Source organism: Kryptolebias marmoratus, linkage group LG4 (genome assembly GCF_001649575.2).
Source record: "Kryptolebias marmoratus isolate JLee-2015 linkage group LG4, ASM164957v2, whole genome shotgun sequence".
Lineage (NCBI taxonomy): Eukaryota > Metazoa > Chordata > Actinopteri > Cyprinodontiformes > Rivulidae > Kryptolebias > Kryptolebias marmoratus.
The window spans coordinates 16,102,319-16,121,386 of record NC_051433.1 but is presented as its reverse complement, the minus strand read 5'-3'; the positions used below and the strand labels follow the sequence as shown (position 1 = coordinate 16,121,386).

The 19,068-nt window shown below is 39.2% G+C and overlaps 2 protein-coding genes across 2 annotated transcripts; one reads left to right on the top strand and one right to left on the bottom strand.

The window, feature by feature from the left end:
• Positions 1-129: 129 nt before the first annotated feature.
• Positions 130-3,859, bottom strand: cdk2 (cyclin-dependent kinase 2). Its single transcript, XM_017415712.3, has 7 exons — positions 3,362-3,859; positions 2,216-2,293; positions 2,001-2,121; positions 1,746-1,916; positions 1,394-1,495; positions 1,091-1,294; positions 130-1,000 (listed from the first exon to the last, which is right to left on the bottom strand). The coding sequence occupies exons 1-7, from the start codon at positions 3,475-3,477 to the stop codon at positions 896-898; spliced, it is 897 nt and encodes a 298-aa protein (XP_017271201.1). The 5' UTR covers positions 3,478-3,859; the 3' UTR covers positions 130-895.
• A 4,262-nt stretch (positions 3,860-8,121) lies between these two features.
• On the top strand, positions 8,122-14,841 carry pmela (premelanosome protein a). The gene is made up of 12 exons (XM_017416032.2): positions 8,122-8,276; positions 9,162-9,257; positions 9,353-9,499; positions 9,829-9,963; positions 10,411-10,572; positions 10,665-10,949; positions 11,019-11,693; positions 11,772-11,933; positions 12,049-12,151; positions 13,091-13,296; positions 13,391-13,481; positions 14,286-14,841. Exons 1-12 carry the CDS (start codon positions 8,225-8,227, stop codon positions 14,434-14,436), a joined length of 2,265 nt encoding a protein of 754 aa, XP_017271521.1. The 5' UTR covers positions 8,122-8,224; the 3' UTR covers positions 14,437-14,841.
• The last annotated feature ends 4,227 nt before the right edge of the window (positions 14,842-19,068 follow it).

Here is a 19,068-nt window from a genome sequence, read left to right as displayed (position 1 = left end):
AAAAAAGATGAATTCTTACGTTTACCTCCAGTATAAGACTCCGCTGCCCCTTCAAATTAAAGGCGTTTCTACTCCTGCCCGACGACGTTCCACCTGTCGACTTGATAATGTAAGCGTACAACCACCAACGACCTTTTAAACAAGTTTATTTTGTTCAACTCTATATAAACAATATCTATTTTTTTTTTAAAACTGTGCATTAGGTTTGGATAAAATCTACAATAAAAACAAAGATGCAACAGCAAATTTAATTCTGCAAAAACTACATTGGACATTTTTGTTTTGAATCCAAGAACTTCAGTTTTCAGGAAAGACGCAGCTTTAAAGCCCCTCTGATATAATTTGGACCCAAACGGTGCAAAGAACTGACAGAAAATTCAACTTTGAGGGAAAAAAAACCCAAACCAAAACTCCTGTAACCTCAGGTTGTTTAAAGCACCGACTGTTTTTCATTGCTTCACCTTACAAAGCGTGCAGTTTTATCCTTCCACAATCCCACAAAAGGTTTAATCATATTTAGTTCTAACCCCTGATTTCGGACATCCGCAAGCTAGGAAACTATTTAGGAAGAACTCAGTGGGAGGCACTATAGTGTCTGACTGGAACTGAGTGAGTCCCAAATCACAGATAACAGATCAAATTTGACAGCTGCACATAAATATGCAAAATATTATTAGAAATTACATTTTAAACACTTTGAACTCTTATAATATAGCGGCTGAAATAACAGCGGAACTTTCAGACCATCCAGCATTTTAAAAGGCTGAAGAATCCTACATATCCTGTAGTGTCCAGATCCTCTGACCGTCCGAGGCTCGGACCTGCGACGAGGCAGGGGTGGACCTTATTGCTTAGAGATGAGTGGTGTTTAAACACCCGGACAGCTTCGCACAAATTACAGTCTCAAATGAGGAGCTGGCATGGTGACGTCCCGGAAAAATCGGTGTACAAGTGCATTTTTGGCAGAGATCCTTTTGTTTGGATCATAATTCAGCATTTCCTAAAAAGAGATGCAGAAAAAAAAAAAAAAAATCAGAACATTAATCTCACCCTTTAGGTTTTTGGAAAATAGAACTCTGAATGTGCTTACTCCCAGCAGTTCTCGTCCATCCTCGTCAAGAAGAGGCACCACTTTGGATAAATCCTGCCGAGCCCACTTGGGAAAGGAAGGTTTGTAGTCTGGCATTGATGTGACTCCAGGCCAGACGGTCTCGTCAGGAGTCCCCAGCGTGCGAAAGATTCGGAATAACTGATCTATCTCAGAGTCACCGGGGAATAGAGCCCTCCTGGTGATCTGTGGACACATGCCTGCCGGTCAAATATCAACACTTTCTGCATAATGTAAGCTTTTGTTGTTGTTGTTGTTGTTCTGATCAATGAGGCTCATTGTTACCATTTCAGCAAAGATGCACCCCAGGCTCCAGATGTCAACAGCTGTGGAGTAGTATTTGCAGCCCAAGAGGATCTCTGGTGCTCTGTACCAAAGTGTTACCACCTGAAAATTTAGGAAAACACCTTTTTTTTTGTCCCCAAAGCAAACAAAAAGATGTGCCACAGCAAACAAAGACGTGATAATGAAAGACTTGTTTTAACCACCAGGTTAGACTTCCCAGGTTATAACAAAGCACTCAGAGAAAATAGGCGGTCACTGCTGCTAAATGTGTGTGTGTGTGTGTGTGTGTGTGTGTGTGTGTGGGGGGGGGTCCTTTAATTAAAGACCGTGTGAACGTGGTTAACCAGCTTACCTCGTGCGTGTATGTGCGCACAGGGACCCCAAAGGCCCTCGCCAGGCCAAAGTCAGCCAGCTTGATCTCACCCTCGGCGTTGATGAGGAGGTTCTGGGGCTTCAGGTCTCGATGAAGAACTCTGTGGGAGTGGCAGAAGGCTAGGCCTTGCAGCAACTGGAAGAGATAACTCTAAAAAAACACAGAAATCACACTTTCAGAACATAAACCCATGACATTTTGAGAGTGTTATGACGAATCTGAAGTGATGTTCACCTTAACCAAAGGCAGTGGGATCCCAGTGACCGTGGAGGAGTCCATGAACTTCTTCAGATCCTGATGGAGGAACTCAAAAACAAGGTAGAGCTTGTTTTCTGTGTGGATGACATCCCGCAGTCTACAAAAATAAAAATAATAATAATAAATTAGGTTTACGTAAAAACTGACACAACAAACAGGATTTAGATTCGGCTCAAACGTCAGGAATTTACTTGACAATATTTGGATGACTGAGTTCTTTGAGAAGTGAAATTTCCCGGATGGCTGTGCTCGGTACACCCTCTGTTTCTCTGAAAAACAAACAAAAAAACAAAAAAAAAGCACAGCAGGATGAGCTTTTTAAAGCTTATAGTAATGTCACCCCAACTTCTCTGTCATTTACAACATATTAGATGATGATCTGAAATTTAACTTTCCCATGATTGTAATAGACGTTGATGATCTGACACCCAGTAAAGTGTATGTCTAAAACTGAAAGATGTTCAGCTCTCTGTAAATAAATCACTGCAGCAACACTAATTTATACAATACATAATGAGAGCTTCATGCAGGGTCAAAGGTCAGAATCTAATGGAATTATCTACTGAGGCACACTGCTCTCTAAGGCAGAAATTATTAACATTCAGACACAGCAACAATAAATGTTTCCAGTTAGCTTTAATTGTGAAATGCAATCATAATCTTCCACTGCTGTTTTAGACTTCAAAAATGCTGTTAAATCACCAAAAAGTGTGCATATGTGTTACAGATTTCTTCTCTTTCATAGTCCCTGAAAACATACAGTGATCTCCAAGACGATGGTTTCCAAAGTTGGGGTCGGTACCCCGCTGTGGGTCGGGAAACGCCAAGTGGAGGTCCTTAGACACTCTCAACATATTGTCTTACATTTACAATTAACTGCTTATTGCATATTTTCACTATATTTGTTTTGCTAAATTAAAGTAGTAATCATAAATTATTACATTATTCAGTTTTTAATGGGTTTATTAGTAAAGTTTGTATATTTAAAGCAGTAATAAGGAGTCTGAAGCCAAAAGGTTTGAGAACCACAGCTGTGAAATTAACATTAAAGATGAGATTATTTACATTTTATCCTCATCTTATTATAACTGGTGATTATTTTAAGCTATGCAAATAATGTAAGGTTTTATTAAAGCCCTTTATGATCTAAAAAAACAACTTAGACCAGTTTTAGATTATATATTGGATTTGTATATGTAGGCTACTGGATAAATGGTTTAAAATGAAACAAATAAAATAGTTTTTTTTCTTCTTGTCACAGGAAGTTAGCAGCCACGTAGGGAAAGATAGAAACAGCTCATAAATCACGTTTGTTTTTAGCTCGAATGATAACTTACGTGTCGAGCCGGATTTTCTTCAGAGCAACAGTTTCTCCGGTCAGTTTGTTCTTGGCTTTGTAAACCACCCCGTACGTCCCTTCTCCTATCTTCTCCACCTTCTGAAATGTGTCCATCTTTTAAAAGAAGTGGCAGAAGAGTTTGTTTGTTTGCTTTAGCTGCTTAGCAGGACCTCTCTCTTTGTGTCGGAGCTAACAGCCGCTCGCGCGGTGGCGACAGCGACAGACGTTAAGGAGCAGCGCGGTGACCGACAGAGGATAACTGCCGCCCCGGATCACTTCACCCGGCCCGGAAACACCAGAGCGGGAGGACGGCGGGTTACCCCTCGGAGGATAAACTCTCTCGAGTCAAAGCGCAGCACACAGAAAGAAAAACATACACATTTGTAGCCCCTGGTTAGTTAATTGTACGCGTGAATTTGAAGGGTAGCGCGGCGGTTGCTTCTCGGTGAACCAACACAACAGCGTTTCCCGCGTTGCGCCGGGTGCGTGCGTTTTTGTCTCCAATACGTGCCGGTTAATTTAGGTGGGTGGTAAGTAGTTTTTTTGTTTTACCGCACACCGAGCAGCGTCCTCTCCGAAAACTGTTATAAAACAGACTGAAGTTTTAGAGTCTGTAAAATGCTTTATTAACTTTTGTCTCAGTAATGTATAAATTCTTGGTCTCATTTCACACAATTACACGTCGGGAGAGACGGAAGTAGTCATTAAGCAGCCCTCGAAGGGCACATGGTCGATTAATGATGACGTAGTTATTATGGGACGAGAACTTTGTAAATAAAAATTACTGATTTAAAATTGTTTCAGTCTAACCGATGTAAACTGTTATTCAATAAATATATCAAATACTTTTATGTATTTTTTTGTGTTGTTAAGAAAATTTTTGTTAACAAATAATAATAGATTTATTTTTTTATTTTAACTCAGAGCCTGATTGTCTTTTTTTTTTTTTTGCAACAACCAGTCTATATAAGCACACTGAAAAACAAAACATAGTTCAGTTTACATCTTTATGCTGGAGTTAATACTGTTTTATCACATGATACAAAAATTTAAAAGTTTTATTTAGCACAGAAGAAAGGTAAGAATGCATCAAAAGAAACTATAATAATTAAAACATTTCTATGCAAAGTCGACCTAATTTTAACATCAGGGTATAAACACAAATAAATAATCAATATCATGTATCTACAAAAAAGTCCAATGTTTACCAAAAAAAAAAAAGATTCACAACAGAACATTAACAGAAATCTTTTTCACCTAATTTATTTAAACCTAAACAAACGAAATATGAAACAATAGCAACAATTTAGTGCTAATGGCATAAAATACAAAACATAAACACCTTTATTGATATTATTATACCTTATATACCAAGAAAAGCATTAAGACAATCAACAAGTCTTTTATTTAGATTTCATGAACAAATACAGGAGCATGAAACTGACTAAGAAGGCCCTTATTTATTTTGTTTATTTTACACTTGCAGCATGAAAGCTCCCTCTAGTGGCAGCAGACAGTTTTTCTTTGTTTGTTTTTTTGATTCTTTATTCTTTTCTTTCCTTTTTCGTCATGTTATTTCAACACTGTGCATCATTGGCAGCATTATTATGTAGATAATACACATGCATTTGCATTAGTACATATGAAATATTAGCTCCACTTCATGTAGTTTCCTCTGGTCATGTGGTGGACACTCCTGCAGCGTTTTTGTGCTCATCCAGGCAGGAGGGGCTGGATTAAACTTTCAGGTTTTTTTTTGTAAGGTGGTGGTGGTGGTGGGGGACTTGCTGCTTTCTCTGTCAAATCCCTTCAGTGAATAATGAAACATGCAACAAAAGACCTCAACTGAAGCCAAACCATAATAGCTGTCTCATAATTTATTTAATCTGACCTGGCTGTGATAAAGTTTACACTAATGACACAAACAGGTTCTGCGACAGCTTCGGCAGCTCCACAAGAAGACAACAGAGGTCAACCAGCATGAAGAAATGAGCTTATAGTTATTAGATATAACTATGAGCTTTTTCTGCTGCGTCAACTTGAGGTCCATTTTAAATGGAATGACCTGAAATATGATGAGGCTCTTCTATAAGTCAGATGTCTTTTTCTCTGCGCCCTTTCAGACATAGAAAGCATTCATAACAATTCTGCACATGATCAAAGCCCCACAGCTTAACGCCCAGCAGATTTACAGCTAAAAGAAAGTTTCGGGGCCATAACAAAAGAGGAATTTTTCATGCCAGTGTGTAGAAAGTCATAAAATGACTGTCAGAAGTGGTCTTTCACAGCTCTGTAGTACAGCTGCTGGGTTTGGTTTGAGTTTAATGAAAGCTCCAGGGAAAATAAATCACTGGATATATATATATGTAAATGATTAACCTTTGGAGCCAACCCAATTCAAGATGGCTGCCACACCCAACTGACCTTAGGGAACATAAAATTGGCTATAATTCAGTCAGTTTAACAGTTATTGTGTTAAAATTTGGCATTGGAGCTGAGAGTCATTCACAACACATAATCCAAGCACCAACATTTTTTTATCAGTAAATGCTGGAGTTAGCAGCTCATATTGTTTTCACAATAAGGTTTTTATGGAACCATTTTAAAATCTCAAAGAAGGTTTCATCTCACAATGGCTTTTATGTCTTTTCACTGACAGTTCAGGCGGTTCCACAAGGCTTTTGTGTTTATTTTTTTAAAATAGAACAACCAGCAACCATTTTGTTTAGATACTACTCTATCCTTCTCAATGGTTGTTTGAGATTTTGGGTTCACTCCCACAGTCTATAAGCGAACACTGCTCAGATAGTATGAAGTGGAGAAAGAAGAGGAAGAAAAAAAAAGAAGCTAAAGGTTGATTATTTGTGGTATGTTGAGTCAGGTGCTCTTTTCGGGGGGATTTATTTCCTCCTGAACAGTGTAGTGAGCACATGAGGGGTCACATGTGGTGCAGCCTGAACAGTCTCACAGCCATGAGGCATCATCACTGGGAAAACCGCCCGATTCAGGGGAAGGAATTTGACTTCTTTAGTAAAACAAAATTGTACAATTAAAATTTCATCCATACAGCCATGAAAAAACATAAAAGAGATTGATAAAATGTTTGTTAGAACGAAAACTTTCATGTTATTGCTTTACTTTTAACTTCACTTTCATATTTAATTTAAGAAAACAGATTTTTAAGATTATAATTAAGGTTATTACAACTGGTTATCAAAAATGTAAATAAAAACAGAATGCTGTGATTTTCAGATCTTATAAACCCAGATTTTGTTCGTCATGGAACATAGTAAACATATCAAATGTTGAAACTAAGAAAAAGGCCCCTTTTTTAAGAAAATAAAAATGTAATTTTGAAATTTATGGCAGCAACACAACAAATGCAACAAATGGGTCAGGTCCATGTTTCTCTCTGTGAAACATCTCATCTTCTTTTAACATCAGTCTGTAAACATCTAGGAGCTGAGGAGAGCAGCTGCTGGAGGTTTTAGAGGGAATGTTGTCCCATTCTTGTCTGACAGAGGATTCTAGCTGCTCAACAGTCCTTTTAACTCTAATGCAGATCCTTTATGTCCTTAACATAATTTTTGTCAATAATTTGAGATAAAAGTGTTTCAAAGCTACTTATAATGTTATTTAGGAGCAGGACTTGTTTTTAATGAATCGATCTCTGACTGAATTACCATTACAAATTAAAATACTGTATTTTTCTCCAGCATTTCTGTTTCAACTCCGAAGCAATGTTAAATTAAAAACACAGATAAGAAAAATAATGGGCTGTGATGTAGCACTGTCTGTCATTCTCCACATCCGAGTTTTCTGTTCTTCTCTTCCTCTACACGAACGTTTGTTTGAGTCTTTATTCCTGAAAACTACAGACTCTGTGAGCTGCAGCAGCCCGAGGTGAGCAGCAGGATGTAGAGCAACGACCGAGGAAACAAAAAGATGCTTTTGAATGAGCTTCCACACTCTAATCTTGTGATATCCAGGCAGGCATGGCTCTGAGGTCATATTTCACATTCAGGCATCACTTGAGCTTTGTCCACGAGCACCACATACAGAATTTTTATTGACTAAAACTATTTACTGTATTTCCTGTAATGTTCTCAAGGCTTTCTATTTCCAGGGGTTCATTTTGAATAATTAACAGGCTCTTTATCCAGATTTTAATTTTTATTTTTTTATGTACATTACCATTCAGTAATCTGAGCTCCTGGTTTTGGGATTTAACAGTGAAAATACTCAGTTCATTAATCATTCAAAAATGATTAAATCAAAGGCCTAACATTTCCTGGAAGGAGTGAATTATAGCCGTTTTGGTCAAACCTTGTAAAAACAATCTGATGAGATATTAAAAAATCTGTTTGTGCTCAGAGTATGTGTTGAGGATGACTTTCCGCTACTACCACGCTAAATTTCAGCTCAATAGCTATAAATTTGATCAAATGATGGCCATTTTTGTGTTCACCAAAGTCAATTAGCTGTGGTGGCCATCTTGAAATTATTCAAAAAGTAAATCATTTCAATAATTACTTTGTGAAAGTTTCATTAAAATCCATCCAGTGATTAATGAGATATTTTGCTAACAGACATACAAACATTTATATAATCATCTATTTTTCGTGGAGGCGGGCAACATTAACAACAATGTTCTGACTGAACAGACGAAAAGTCAACAAGGGGAGGTCCCAGTCTGCAGACCTCCAGTGATGTCAGAGGCCAGAACAGATTTTATGGTAATTCAGGTCCAGGAGCATCTTAAAAAGACTGAGGGGGGGTTTGAGGTTTGAGGTCCGTTTGGGATTCAGGACAGCAGGGTGAGGATCTGTGCTCAGAGAGGAAACGCAGAACTGAACCCAGGATGAGGTCTGTGGCGTTACTCGTTTTGGCTTTTACGTCGGTAGTGGCGATAAGTAAGTATGTCTGAACTTAAAAACCAAAAAAAATTAATAAATCACAGCTGTTCAACAGTTTAGGTGCTGTTAGCACCTAAATAAGTAGTTATCACAACTAAGAAAAATATAATAACTTTTTAAAGTATGTTCTTGATTATTATTTTTTTTTTCTAACTCAAGCCACCTTCACTGAACTGTTTTATAACAATGCTCAAATCTTTAAAAGAATTTCTTTTTCTCTGGGTCATGCTTCAGACTTTGCACCAGTACGGTTTAAAACCATGGGCATAAATTATTTAGGATAACTGAAATCAGTGTGAATTTTACTCTATTATTTGAACTTTTCACGGTTTGGCCCACAAATCGAACAGCAAACAGTCGGTTCTGTTATTTCACGCTCGTTTCATGTTCACACACTCAGCTCTTTGTGTAACAGCATGTAAACTTCTACAAACTGATTTTACACCAATAAATTGTTCCTTTTTTATTATATTAAATGTGTAGCTTATAATTCAGCTAACTGTGATGAGAAAACAAGGTAGAACTCATTAATGATGTAAAATGAGCGTGTTTTAAGTAAAACATCTCATTTTTGGGGGCAGATTTTGTTGCAGCTGAGTCTGGGAGCCCTCACACCTCACAGTGGGATTGGCGGAGCTCAGCTGAGAGTCACATGAAAGGGATTGAGGGGGATTGTGGTCCGTGTGACTCCCACCACCAAGAACCTTCACTCCCATCAAAAACCAAAGTTCATGTTTATAATGTGCAAAACTTCAAGTCCACCTGATTTCTCACTCGTTTGTAGATAACTAAAACCTACGTTTTCCATCAGTTTCTCCTGTTCTTGCTCCCTTTGTTCCTCTTGATTGATTCTTTTTGGACTTTGTGGTAATTTTTTTGCAGGACAGAGAAGTCAGTTCACACGTTACCGATCGTGGAACTCCCGGATGTATCCGGTGTGGCAGGATGGAGACCCGAGGTTCAGGAACTGTTGGTTTGGTGAGGCCCGTTTGTTGTATAAAAAAAAACTAATGCTGTTATTTCTGACATTCTAATTAAATGTTAAATCGTGCATGTGTTTTTAATTTCCCCAGGTGGTGAGGTGACCTTTGACCTTAAGAATGATGCGCCCACTCTGACCGGAGCGAGATCAACTTTCACCATCAATCTTAATTTCCCACCAAACCAGACGATGCTGCCCGACGGCCAGGTGGTGTGGGCACAAAACTGCACCATCAACGGTGAGATAATGTTCAGTGTGAACGACTGATGTGGAAATCATTTTAGGTTTGGTCGTTATAAATAAATGTTCAGTACAACAAACTGACACTTATCGTGACAAATTTTCAAAAACCTTCACTACTAGATATAGGGATTATCTGAAAAAAGTCTGATTTTTTCTTTTTAAATCCTGGATTTATTTGGAAAGAAATCAGTAAAACCACATTTTTTATTCAAAAAGTTGTGTTTCAAAATGTTGAAATGAAATACTGAAGTTAATTATTGCAGAGGAATGACTGAATTGTTTTCCATGCCGTGTTTTTGATAAATGGTCACTGTCTTTGTTCAGGACGTCAGTACCAGGAGGGTCAGGCTGTGTATCCAGACCGGACCGCTGAGTGGACCGGAGTTTTCCCTGACGGCACGCCTTTCACCCAGTCCCAGAACAGGAAACCCCGCTATGTGTTTGTCTGGAAAACATGGGGTAAATTTTAAATAACCTTGTTGAAACAAAAACTGCTTTTGTCCAGTTTTCTTTAAATATATATATATGTTGTTGTAAATTGTGTTTCTCTTGAGATTAAATTTCCTGCAACACACAACTTGTACATTGTAGCACACAATAGTGTAGACTCTCATTCATTCAGGTAAACGGTAAATCCAAAAAAGTTAAAAAAAAACACAACTGGACTTCTATTCTGTAGTTAAATATGTTTTGCTTCTCATCTAAGGAGCAGCAAACACACACTTACACACATCTTCGCCTTCACCTTCGGCAGAAGGCAATAAAAATCTCCATTATGGCTCCTTAATGATGTTTTATTTAATCCATTTAAACAACATTTTAACAAAAAAATTGAGAATTTTAAAACGTTTCCAGATCATGAGGTGATTTATAATCATGGTTTATCATTTTGTTTTTGTCTTTGAGGCCGTTACTGGCAGGTTGCAGGCGGACCTTCCTCCTCACTCTCCATTGAAACAGATAACGTCCCACTGGGCTCCTACAAAATGGAGGTCGTCATCTATCACTGCCGAGGAAGAGACAAGTTCGTCCCCCTCGGCTACGCCTCTACGGACTTCACCATCACAGGTGGCTTGGGGCTTTTAAGCTCTAAGCTTCATAAAGTTAATTTGATTTTTTAATTCTCCTAATAATGTCTCTGTGTGTTTTTCTGTCATTAGATCAGGTTCCCTTCAGGATTTCTCTTTCTCAAGTCAACGATGTGAACCAGAATGACCAGAACTTCATCCAGAACCAAGCCATTGCCTTCGCCGTCACAATCCACGACCCCAGCCAGTACCTGAACAGCGCGGACGTCAGCTTCAGCTGGGACTTCGGTGACAACAGTGGAACGCTCATCTCCAGAGAGCGCACCGTCACACACACCTACCTGTCGGTTGGGACCTTCAAACCTCAGGTGGTCCTGATGGCGAGCATTCCTAACTCCTGTCAGAACCCCACAGCTGGTAAGAGTTTAAAATGATCATTCTGGGGGGTTTAATGTATCAGCGTACAGTATTCTGTTTTTCTTGCAGTTGTGCCTGTTGACGCCTCTGCTGCTCCAGCTGTGGTTGTCATGGCCTCCACCCCTGCAGCTGCATCATCTGAAGAAGATGATGTGATTGCTCTGGATATTCCTGCCTCTGACGCCACTCCAGTCGCTGCCTCGGTGCAGCCTGCTGAGGAGGAACCCGCCGCTGATACGGACTCAGAGTCTGTAGAGGTCGCCTCGGTGGCTCCTGCAGAAGTCGATGCAGCTGTTGTCCCAGCGGAGCAAGATCCTGCTGACACAGCTGGAGAAGCAGATGCTGCTGAAGAGGAGGCCGATGCTGCAGCAGCTGAAGAACCGGAGGCCGCTGAAGCAGCTGCTGAAGATGTGGCAGTTGCAGAAAACGTGCCCGCGACTGACGCCACGGCCTCGGCTGCTCCGGCTGCAGAGAGTGAAGAAGCTGCAGGTGAGGTGACTGACGGTGTCACTGCTGCCCCTGAGGCAGACGTATCTGAGGAGCAGGAAGCCACTGATGCTTCTGTAGAATCTGCCGAGGCCACGTCCGTCGCCACAGAGGTGGTACAAGCTGAAACTGAAGCACCTGCTGATGGCGTAGTTGCTCTTGCTGCCACTGAGACCACAGAAGAGATGGCTCCAGCTGACACCGAGGCTGAAGCGCTGGAAACTGACAATGTAGTCGCTGCTACTGAAGCCGCCGCAAGTAAAGATTTACCACAAGTTCAAACTAAAACGCAGTGGAAAGACAAACAAAAGCACTAATAACAGCTCTGTTTCGCAGGTGAAGAAGAAGCGGCTGTGGTTGAGGGTGAAGCTCAGGCTGAAGTGGAAGCGACTCCAGCCGAGGTTGCCCTGGTTGTGGCCAAAAGACAGGCCCCGGAGCTCACAGCTGACTGCACAATCTACCGCTACGGCTCCCTCGCTACGTCCGTGGATGTTGTTCGTAAGTGTTGTTCTATCATTGTGCGTATCACATTACTGCACTTTAAAAACAAGACAATACTGAGGGTTGCTTCATAATGTTTTACCGTCTTTGTTGTTGTTCTTAAACCCTGCAGAGGGTATTGAAAGTGTGGAGATTGTTCAGGTGGCCAATGTTCTCTCAGTGGCGACCGAGTTGGATCAGAATGCCGTGGACGTCACCGTCTCCTGTCAGGGAAGGTGAGTACAAGCTGTACCAGGTAGCTGAAGTTAATTACCAATCAGTACACCTCATCTATCCATCCATCCATCCATCCATCCATCCATCCATCCATCCATCCATCCATCCATCCATCCATCCATCCATCCATCCATCTTCTACTTATCCATGGTCGGGTCTTAGAGGGCAACAGGTCCAGGAAGGAACCCAGACATCCTTCTCTAGTTCCTCTTAGGGCAATCCCAAGGCTTTCCCAGGCCAGAGAGGGTATATAATCCCTCCAGCGAGTCCTAGGTTTCCCCTGGGGTCTTTTCCCAATGAGAAAACCTCAAAAGGGAAGCACCCAGGGGACATACTAATCAGATGCCCGAACCACCTCAGCTGACTTCTTTTGATGCAGAGGAGCAGCGTCTCTATCAGAAAGACTCTATTAGAAACATTCCTGATCATGAAAAGCACTTAAAAATAGTATATTGCATGGTTTAAACTGTTAATGTTCTGAAATTTCTATTCAGTTTATTTATATATTGCCATTTCACAACAAAAGTAATCTCAGTGCACTATTTATCAAATGAAAAAATCCAATTCAATTCAGTCCAAAATAGATCACGATCCAGGCTCAACAAGTAGATTGGGATGCAGAGCTTTCAATTATCAGGCTCCTCTCTTTTGGTATTTGTATTTATTAGTGTCTTGTGTTCCCTGTTTTTCTCCCCATAGAAACTCCACCTGAACCAGTCATTCTGTATTTGTTTGTGCCTCTTTTCTGTCCTCTCAACCCTCTGCTGGTTGAAGCAGATGGCTGCCCAAGATGTTTGACTTTATAATCTCCTTAAGAGAATATGTGAAGACTTTTAATGTGAAGCCTTTTAATTAGTTATGTCTTTTGAGCTTCACAACCTTGACCTTGCTTTTGATTAATCTTCTTGTAACGTCTCCTTTCCTTCTCCCACTCGTAGTCTGCCAAGCGAAGTGTGCACCGTCATTTCCGATGCCGACTGTATCACACCGGTACAGACCATCTGCAACACAGCCTCGCCATCTCCAGACTGTCAGATGGTCCTCCGTCAGTTCTTCAACGACACCGGGGTCTTCTGTCTCAACGTCTCACTGACCAATGACGTCAGTCTGGCCATGGCGAGCGCTAGAGTCAATGTAGCAGTGGGTGAGTGAGAGGAAAAATATAATATATCCAGAAATTGGTGTCAGAAAGGTGTTTTTTTTTTTTCATTTAAGTGATGTTATTTCATTAATTTCAGCCTCAGGTGGTTCACCAGCTGGAACTGCTGCGACTGTGCTGGGTGGTATGGTTCTCGCCTGCGTCGTTTGTTGTTTGGGTTTGATGTACAGGTGAGTGACTGAAGTGAGTGAGTGAAGTCAAGAAAGTGATCGAAATTAAACAAAAACATTGTTATTAATGTCAATAAAACACTGGAAGTTATATATTAATATTACATTCAAGGCAAGAATGTTGTCGTCATTACATGTTGTTGACAAAATCTGAGTTTTCAAAGTGATCTGGGTCTTTTTTTGTTGCTTTTTTATAGTTTCTTAATCACCAATTACAGTCCTCTCATTTTCTATAAACACAAGACTAAAAAAACTTATTTCATATATTATAGTTTTAAGAAAGTAAAAACTAGGATTTAATGGAAGCAGTGGCAGGGAGTCATCATTGGAAAAAAAATGGTGTTTAATTGACCTGTTAAACTAAATGTTCAGTAGCATATAATTTATTACAGCAAAAATCAGCCAGATTCAAAGAAGTTTAGTCATTAGCTGTCAGACATTAGACAAGAACACCTTAAAATTGACTGAAAACAAAATTCAAAGAGTTCCCAGCCAACATTACATCCATTAAAAATCAAACTAATACATTCTTAGTCTTTGTCAGGACTCTGGCATTCTATCAATTATAGATAAATTTAAATTTCACGTGTAATACTTTAAAATAAACCAAATTTTTTGGGGAACATGACCAAACTAATCTAATTTATATTTAATGTCTTATTTGATCAGAATACTTTTATTGATGGTTTTGTTTTAGTTCCAGGCTTTTAATCAATGTCAGCTACAAAAGATAAACCCTCTTGTCTTTTTGAACCTGTTTAAACTCATGTTTGAAGACCTCACCCGTGTCGTGTCTCTAACCAGGCGGTTTAAGCAGTACCAGCCTCTGAGGGACGACCACGCCGAGAACGGAGGCAGCTTCTCTGTAACGTCGGTGCCTTTGCTGCTGTGGAACCTGTTGAGTCGACAGTCACCAGGAGAAAGCCGTCCGCTTCTTCAGGGAAGGGTTGTTTAAAGAAACCATCATCAGTTTATGTACTAAAAATGTACAACATCTGCTAACATATCAGCTTTATATATATACACACGTGTGTCTGTAGTGATGCCATCGCGCTGAAACGCTCTTCACACCAAGAAACCCAAAACATGTAAAAGGTGTGAGAACCAACCCCCTCGTAAAACATCTGAACGAATCAGGAATCGTTTCTGTAACACTGAAATCACATATTTATTTTGTTTTAAAACATCTTTATAATGGGTGCAAATGGTAACGTATGTTATCTGTGGCCTGTTTATACTAAACTTATTAACAAATTTATTTCAATTTAATTCCTTTACAGCCTAATAAAGATGAGGTTTATCACAGAAATATATTAGGTGTGTGACCCTGAAATGAATAAATGGATCTTTATCACCATCATGTGCGTCTCTGATGCGTTTGTCTCGAGGCAGAGTCACATGACTTCACATCACCAGCAGTACAACAAAAAAGCTGAAACTGAAGATGTTTTTGTTTAAATAAGTTTGATGCTTTTTCCATTAAAAGGTCAACTCAGGAATCCATAAATCATAATAACTAGTGATGTAAATGAGAAGACAATAACCCCTTGTGCGCACCAGTATTTTCTTTGTAAATGAAAGGCAGAAGTAGATAATCTGCAGCAGCTTTAAGTTATAACAGAAGCATTAATCTGTAGGTAAAAGCAGCATTGCCCGAGCTGCTTTTAGACCAGCTGGACCAGCTCAATATTAGACCAGTTTAGTTTTGTGTTGCCTACTGGAGAGAAAAGCAGAAATCATTACTAACACCATCAATAAGTTCAGTTCCTGCAAACTTCAGCCTGAACATGACTCCAAGTCTGGTAAAAGCACCAAGTCCACTCCATGAAAACCTTCATTTAACATGTAGGATTGCAGCATTTCTTTCATTAAAAGCTCATAAACAGTGAGACGTATTTTAAATGCAGAAAACGCTGAGTCGTGGTTATCACGTCTGGTCTCATGTTTCTTTCATACTGTTTTTTTTGTTTGTTTGACTGGATATGATCATGTGTCATTGTTTAGCCTTTGTTGTAACTTTTACAGATTAATCCCAAAAATCTCTTTGTGAACTGATCATAAATCATCTACATGGTTGGTTTCTGTAAAAGCATCACGGCACCTAGAGCTGCTGGCTGTAAGGTGCTGTATTTTCTGAGTTTGCAGTAAACACTCTTGAACAATCATTCAAACTATTACATCAGTAAAACAGATATAATAAACTGCTTTACAAAACTAAATAAATCTTTAGACACAGATGGTGTGTTTGGGTTATTAATGGAAATACTTCATCGTTTTTATTCCATAGTTCTTGGTATAGAAGCTAAGGTTGCCCCCTGTTGTCCAGAGCTGGTTGTTGTATTACAAAAGTGACTGAAAGAGAGGGAGCAATAAAGTGTTTGTGCTAAATAATTGATTGGTCTCTTCAGCTATCAGAGTGCATTCATATTTTGTGTTTTTGTACATTTAGTTAAGTAAGGAGGAAACTTTAGTTTTGACAAATGCTTTGCTAAATGTTGAACAGGAATGCTTGGAGGGAATTTGATGCACAGAAACTTTACATATTCCAAACAGCAGATAAGTACATGTTCACTGTAAACAGATATTGGTGATAAATGAGAAGTAAAGAACTTCCTAGAAGGTTCAAGTCCATGTCATTTGTGGGAACTCTTTTTGAAGAATTTAATTTCATCTTTAAAGAGTTTGGTAAATTAGGAGTTTATTTTATAAAACATGTTTTATACCCATCAGGAATTATGTACTACACCCAGCAGATATAGTCCTATTCACATAACTATACTTTATTTATTTTTCAGCACACTTTAACTTCTTTAATGTTACATTAATGGAGTGTAACATTAGGTTTGGTCAGATTTGCACTAAAGTAGACCATAAGATTAAAGCACATTTACAAAACACTCAACATGTATAAGTACTTTGAGAGGAATTCAATGCACACTTACTTGTCACATGTGTACTTGTGGTAACATGTTTACATTATTACAGTAATAATATGTATGACAGCCTCACCCTCACTGTAGCACACTGCAGTGCAGGAATAAAGACTGACGTCACTGCAGCAATTTTTTTAATGGAAGAAGCTACAGCTGGCCCAACATGAACAAAGACATGCAGCGATGAGGGGGGAAATAATCTGAGAGACGGGTTTTGATAACAAAGTGTGCATGTAGAAGTTCAAGTTAATTTTTTCCCCTATTTTTCTAAGTGCTTCATGTTGCTGTATTTTCAAATTTTTCCTTTTAGTGTCAATACCTCTACTTTTTTGTATAATGGTAAAGTAGGAAATGAGTTTTGCTTTAATCTAGACATAAGGATATGAGAACAAACTGATCATATCATTGTTTCTTTCTAAAATGAACATGTTGGGATGCCAAGAGGCAGTTTGGATTGACCAAATGTCCACAGTCCACATGAAATTAACAGACCTGTGTAACACTGCAGTACTTAATTACAGTAATTGCCAAACATGACCATTAATCATGTCCAACTATTAACTTGTCTCTTGGCCACATGAACCATCTCTGTTCACTCCTGACTCTATGGATGGGAGACGCTCCAGAGGCTCATTATAAAAAGATCATGTCTTCTGCAGAAAGCAAACCATCACCGTGAAAGCCACCACCTCTCGCATCAAACAGAGACTCTTTTTTTTTCAAATGACTAGCCATTTTTGATTTTTTTGTCGTGACTGTGGGCAGTAAAACTGGGTATGAGTCTGTGAGCGGTGAATATCACCCAGGAAACCACACAGCTCTGATTGAGCTGAACGCCTTGTGTTGCTCGCCACTCCCTGGCAACAAATCTTTAAGGGATGTAATTACCTCCATCAGTCCTCGACACTGCAGGAACCTTTAAAAAGATGTCACGATAACTATCCCTGCTGCCAATAATCATAATAAAACGTCACGGCAGAGTTCCTCTCTAACACAATTAATTGTTTCTAATTGTTGCATCTGTCAGGCATAAACATTATTTTCTGTACTTCAACCTAAAGCAAGTAGAGGAATAATATAAGAATACTACTTGCATCATTATTAAAATGAAGACTTTTGTTGAAATCACCACAGCAAATAACTGATAAACCTTTTGAACAGATATTCAGTCAAAACACATTAATCACCAGTTTAATAATAGTTTACATGCAATAACTTTATTTTTGCATTTCTTTATCCAAAACATCACAATGTGTCCTGTGGATAACAGATGAAGATACAGATGGAAAAGTTATTTTGTTTAGAGCAAAGTCAAAACTGATGAAAGGCAGGAAGTCCAAAAAACATAAACAGCAAACAGACAGGGTGAGTATGACAAAAGAGAAAACAAAACCTGGCATGAGAAACACAACAGAACAGAGACAAGGAACATCTTAAATCAACTGTTACGACTAACGAGGGAGCGATGGGTAATAGGTGTCAATCACACTAATTGTGTAGTAGAAAAAAAGCAGGAAACAGGCAAAGGAAACTAAACAAGAGCACAAATTTAAAACACAAACAATAAAACAAACTTGAGCTCATTTTAACAAAACTTTCCAAAACACCTTAACAAATGTCAGGGTTTTTATTCTCTGAGAATTTTGAACCAAATCTGGAAATTACATTCATTTACTGTTTCAAATCTATGTACGCATGCAGATATAACTGTGCTGTTGTCTTTTTTAAAAGATGCCTAAATCTGACCAGATTATTCATCAGAGACTCACTGGAAAGTGGATCTCATCTCCTCTATAATAAGAACTGTTTAAATCCCTGCTTTTCTGCTTGAGATATTTAAATGCCTGTTTATATTTGAAACATGACACACATACTGACTTCTCAGTCTTGAAATGGTATCAGATATTTCAGTGTCAAAGAAGCAAAATTGGATTCAAGGCTCCTGTGGGAATTCTGGGAGCAGCAGAAGGATCATTTGCTAATGGCGTCATCTGGCTGAGGGTTAGTATTACTCACAGAAGCCAGAATAAATTTAGAAAGTTACCCAGTTTTTGTCTGTTTTTTTGTTTTCACGTGTAAATTTATGGTCGTTACACCCCACCTGTCTGAAAATGCAGACTTGATAAGAAATCTTCCACAGAGGCCATAAAGGCAGGATGAAAAAAAGTGAGATTGGGTTTTGTACCGAGAGAGAGAGGAAGACAGACAGAGTGAGTCGAAGGGGGAGGGAAGGAGAGGAGAGAGTTACTGACCATAAAGCAGGTTGATTAGATTACAGAGCTTTGTCTAACGGGCCATTTGTTACACAGAGAAACAGACCTCGACTGCGGAGGCCATTTAGAATGAGGAGGAAATGTATGAATGTATTGGTGAAAATTACAAAAAAATAAGAGATAAGCATACTTTTTTCCACATGTGGGCTGCACTGTAATGAGCTGCAGGAAGAACGAACCCAATGTTAAATTTAAGATAAAAACTTCTGCTTGTAGACTGAAACGTTCAGGTAAACACACTCAACAAAATGCATGCTGATAGGTTGTTGAATACAGGAGAGAATGAACATACACAGAGGACTAAAACCAGCGAGCATCACTTGGGACACAAAGGGAAGAAAGGAAGAAAGTGCCCCACCCAGTCGACACAGAGCATGCTCT

What these genes read in the sequence shown, in the direction of transcription:
- pmela (XM_017416032.2), top strand. Translation starts at nt 8,225, where the DNA reads ATGAGGTCTGTGGCGTTACTCGTTTTGGCTTTTACGTCGGTAGTGGCG. An exon ending in TACGGACTTCACCATCACAG is followed by an intron (nt 10,573 to 10,664) that starts GTGGCTTGGGGC and finishes TTCTGTCATTAG; the next exon opens with ATCAGGTTCCCTTCAGGATT. An exon ending in TAGAGTCAATGTAGCAGTGG is followed by an intron (nt 13,297 to 13,390) that starts GTGAGTGAGAGG and finishes CATTAATTTCAG; the next exon opens with CCTCAGGTGGTTCACCAGCT.
- cdk2 (XM_017415712.3), bottom strand. Translation starts at nt 3,477, where the DNA reads ATGGACACATTTCAGAAGGTGGAGAAGATAGGAGAAGGGACGTACGGG. An exon ending in AAGAAAATCCGGCTCGACAC is followed by an intron (nt 2,294 to 3,361) that starts GTAAGTTATCAT and finishes TTTGTTTTTCAG; the next exon opens with AGAAACAGAGGGTGTACCGA. An exon ending in GGTGCATCTTTGCTGAAATG is followed by an intron (nt 1,295 to 1,393) that starts GTAACAATGAGC and finishes ATGTGTCCACAG; the next exon opens with ATCACCAGGAGGGCTCTATT.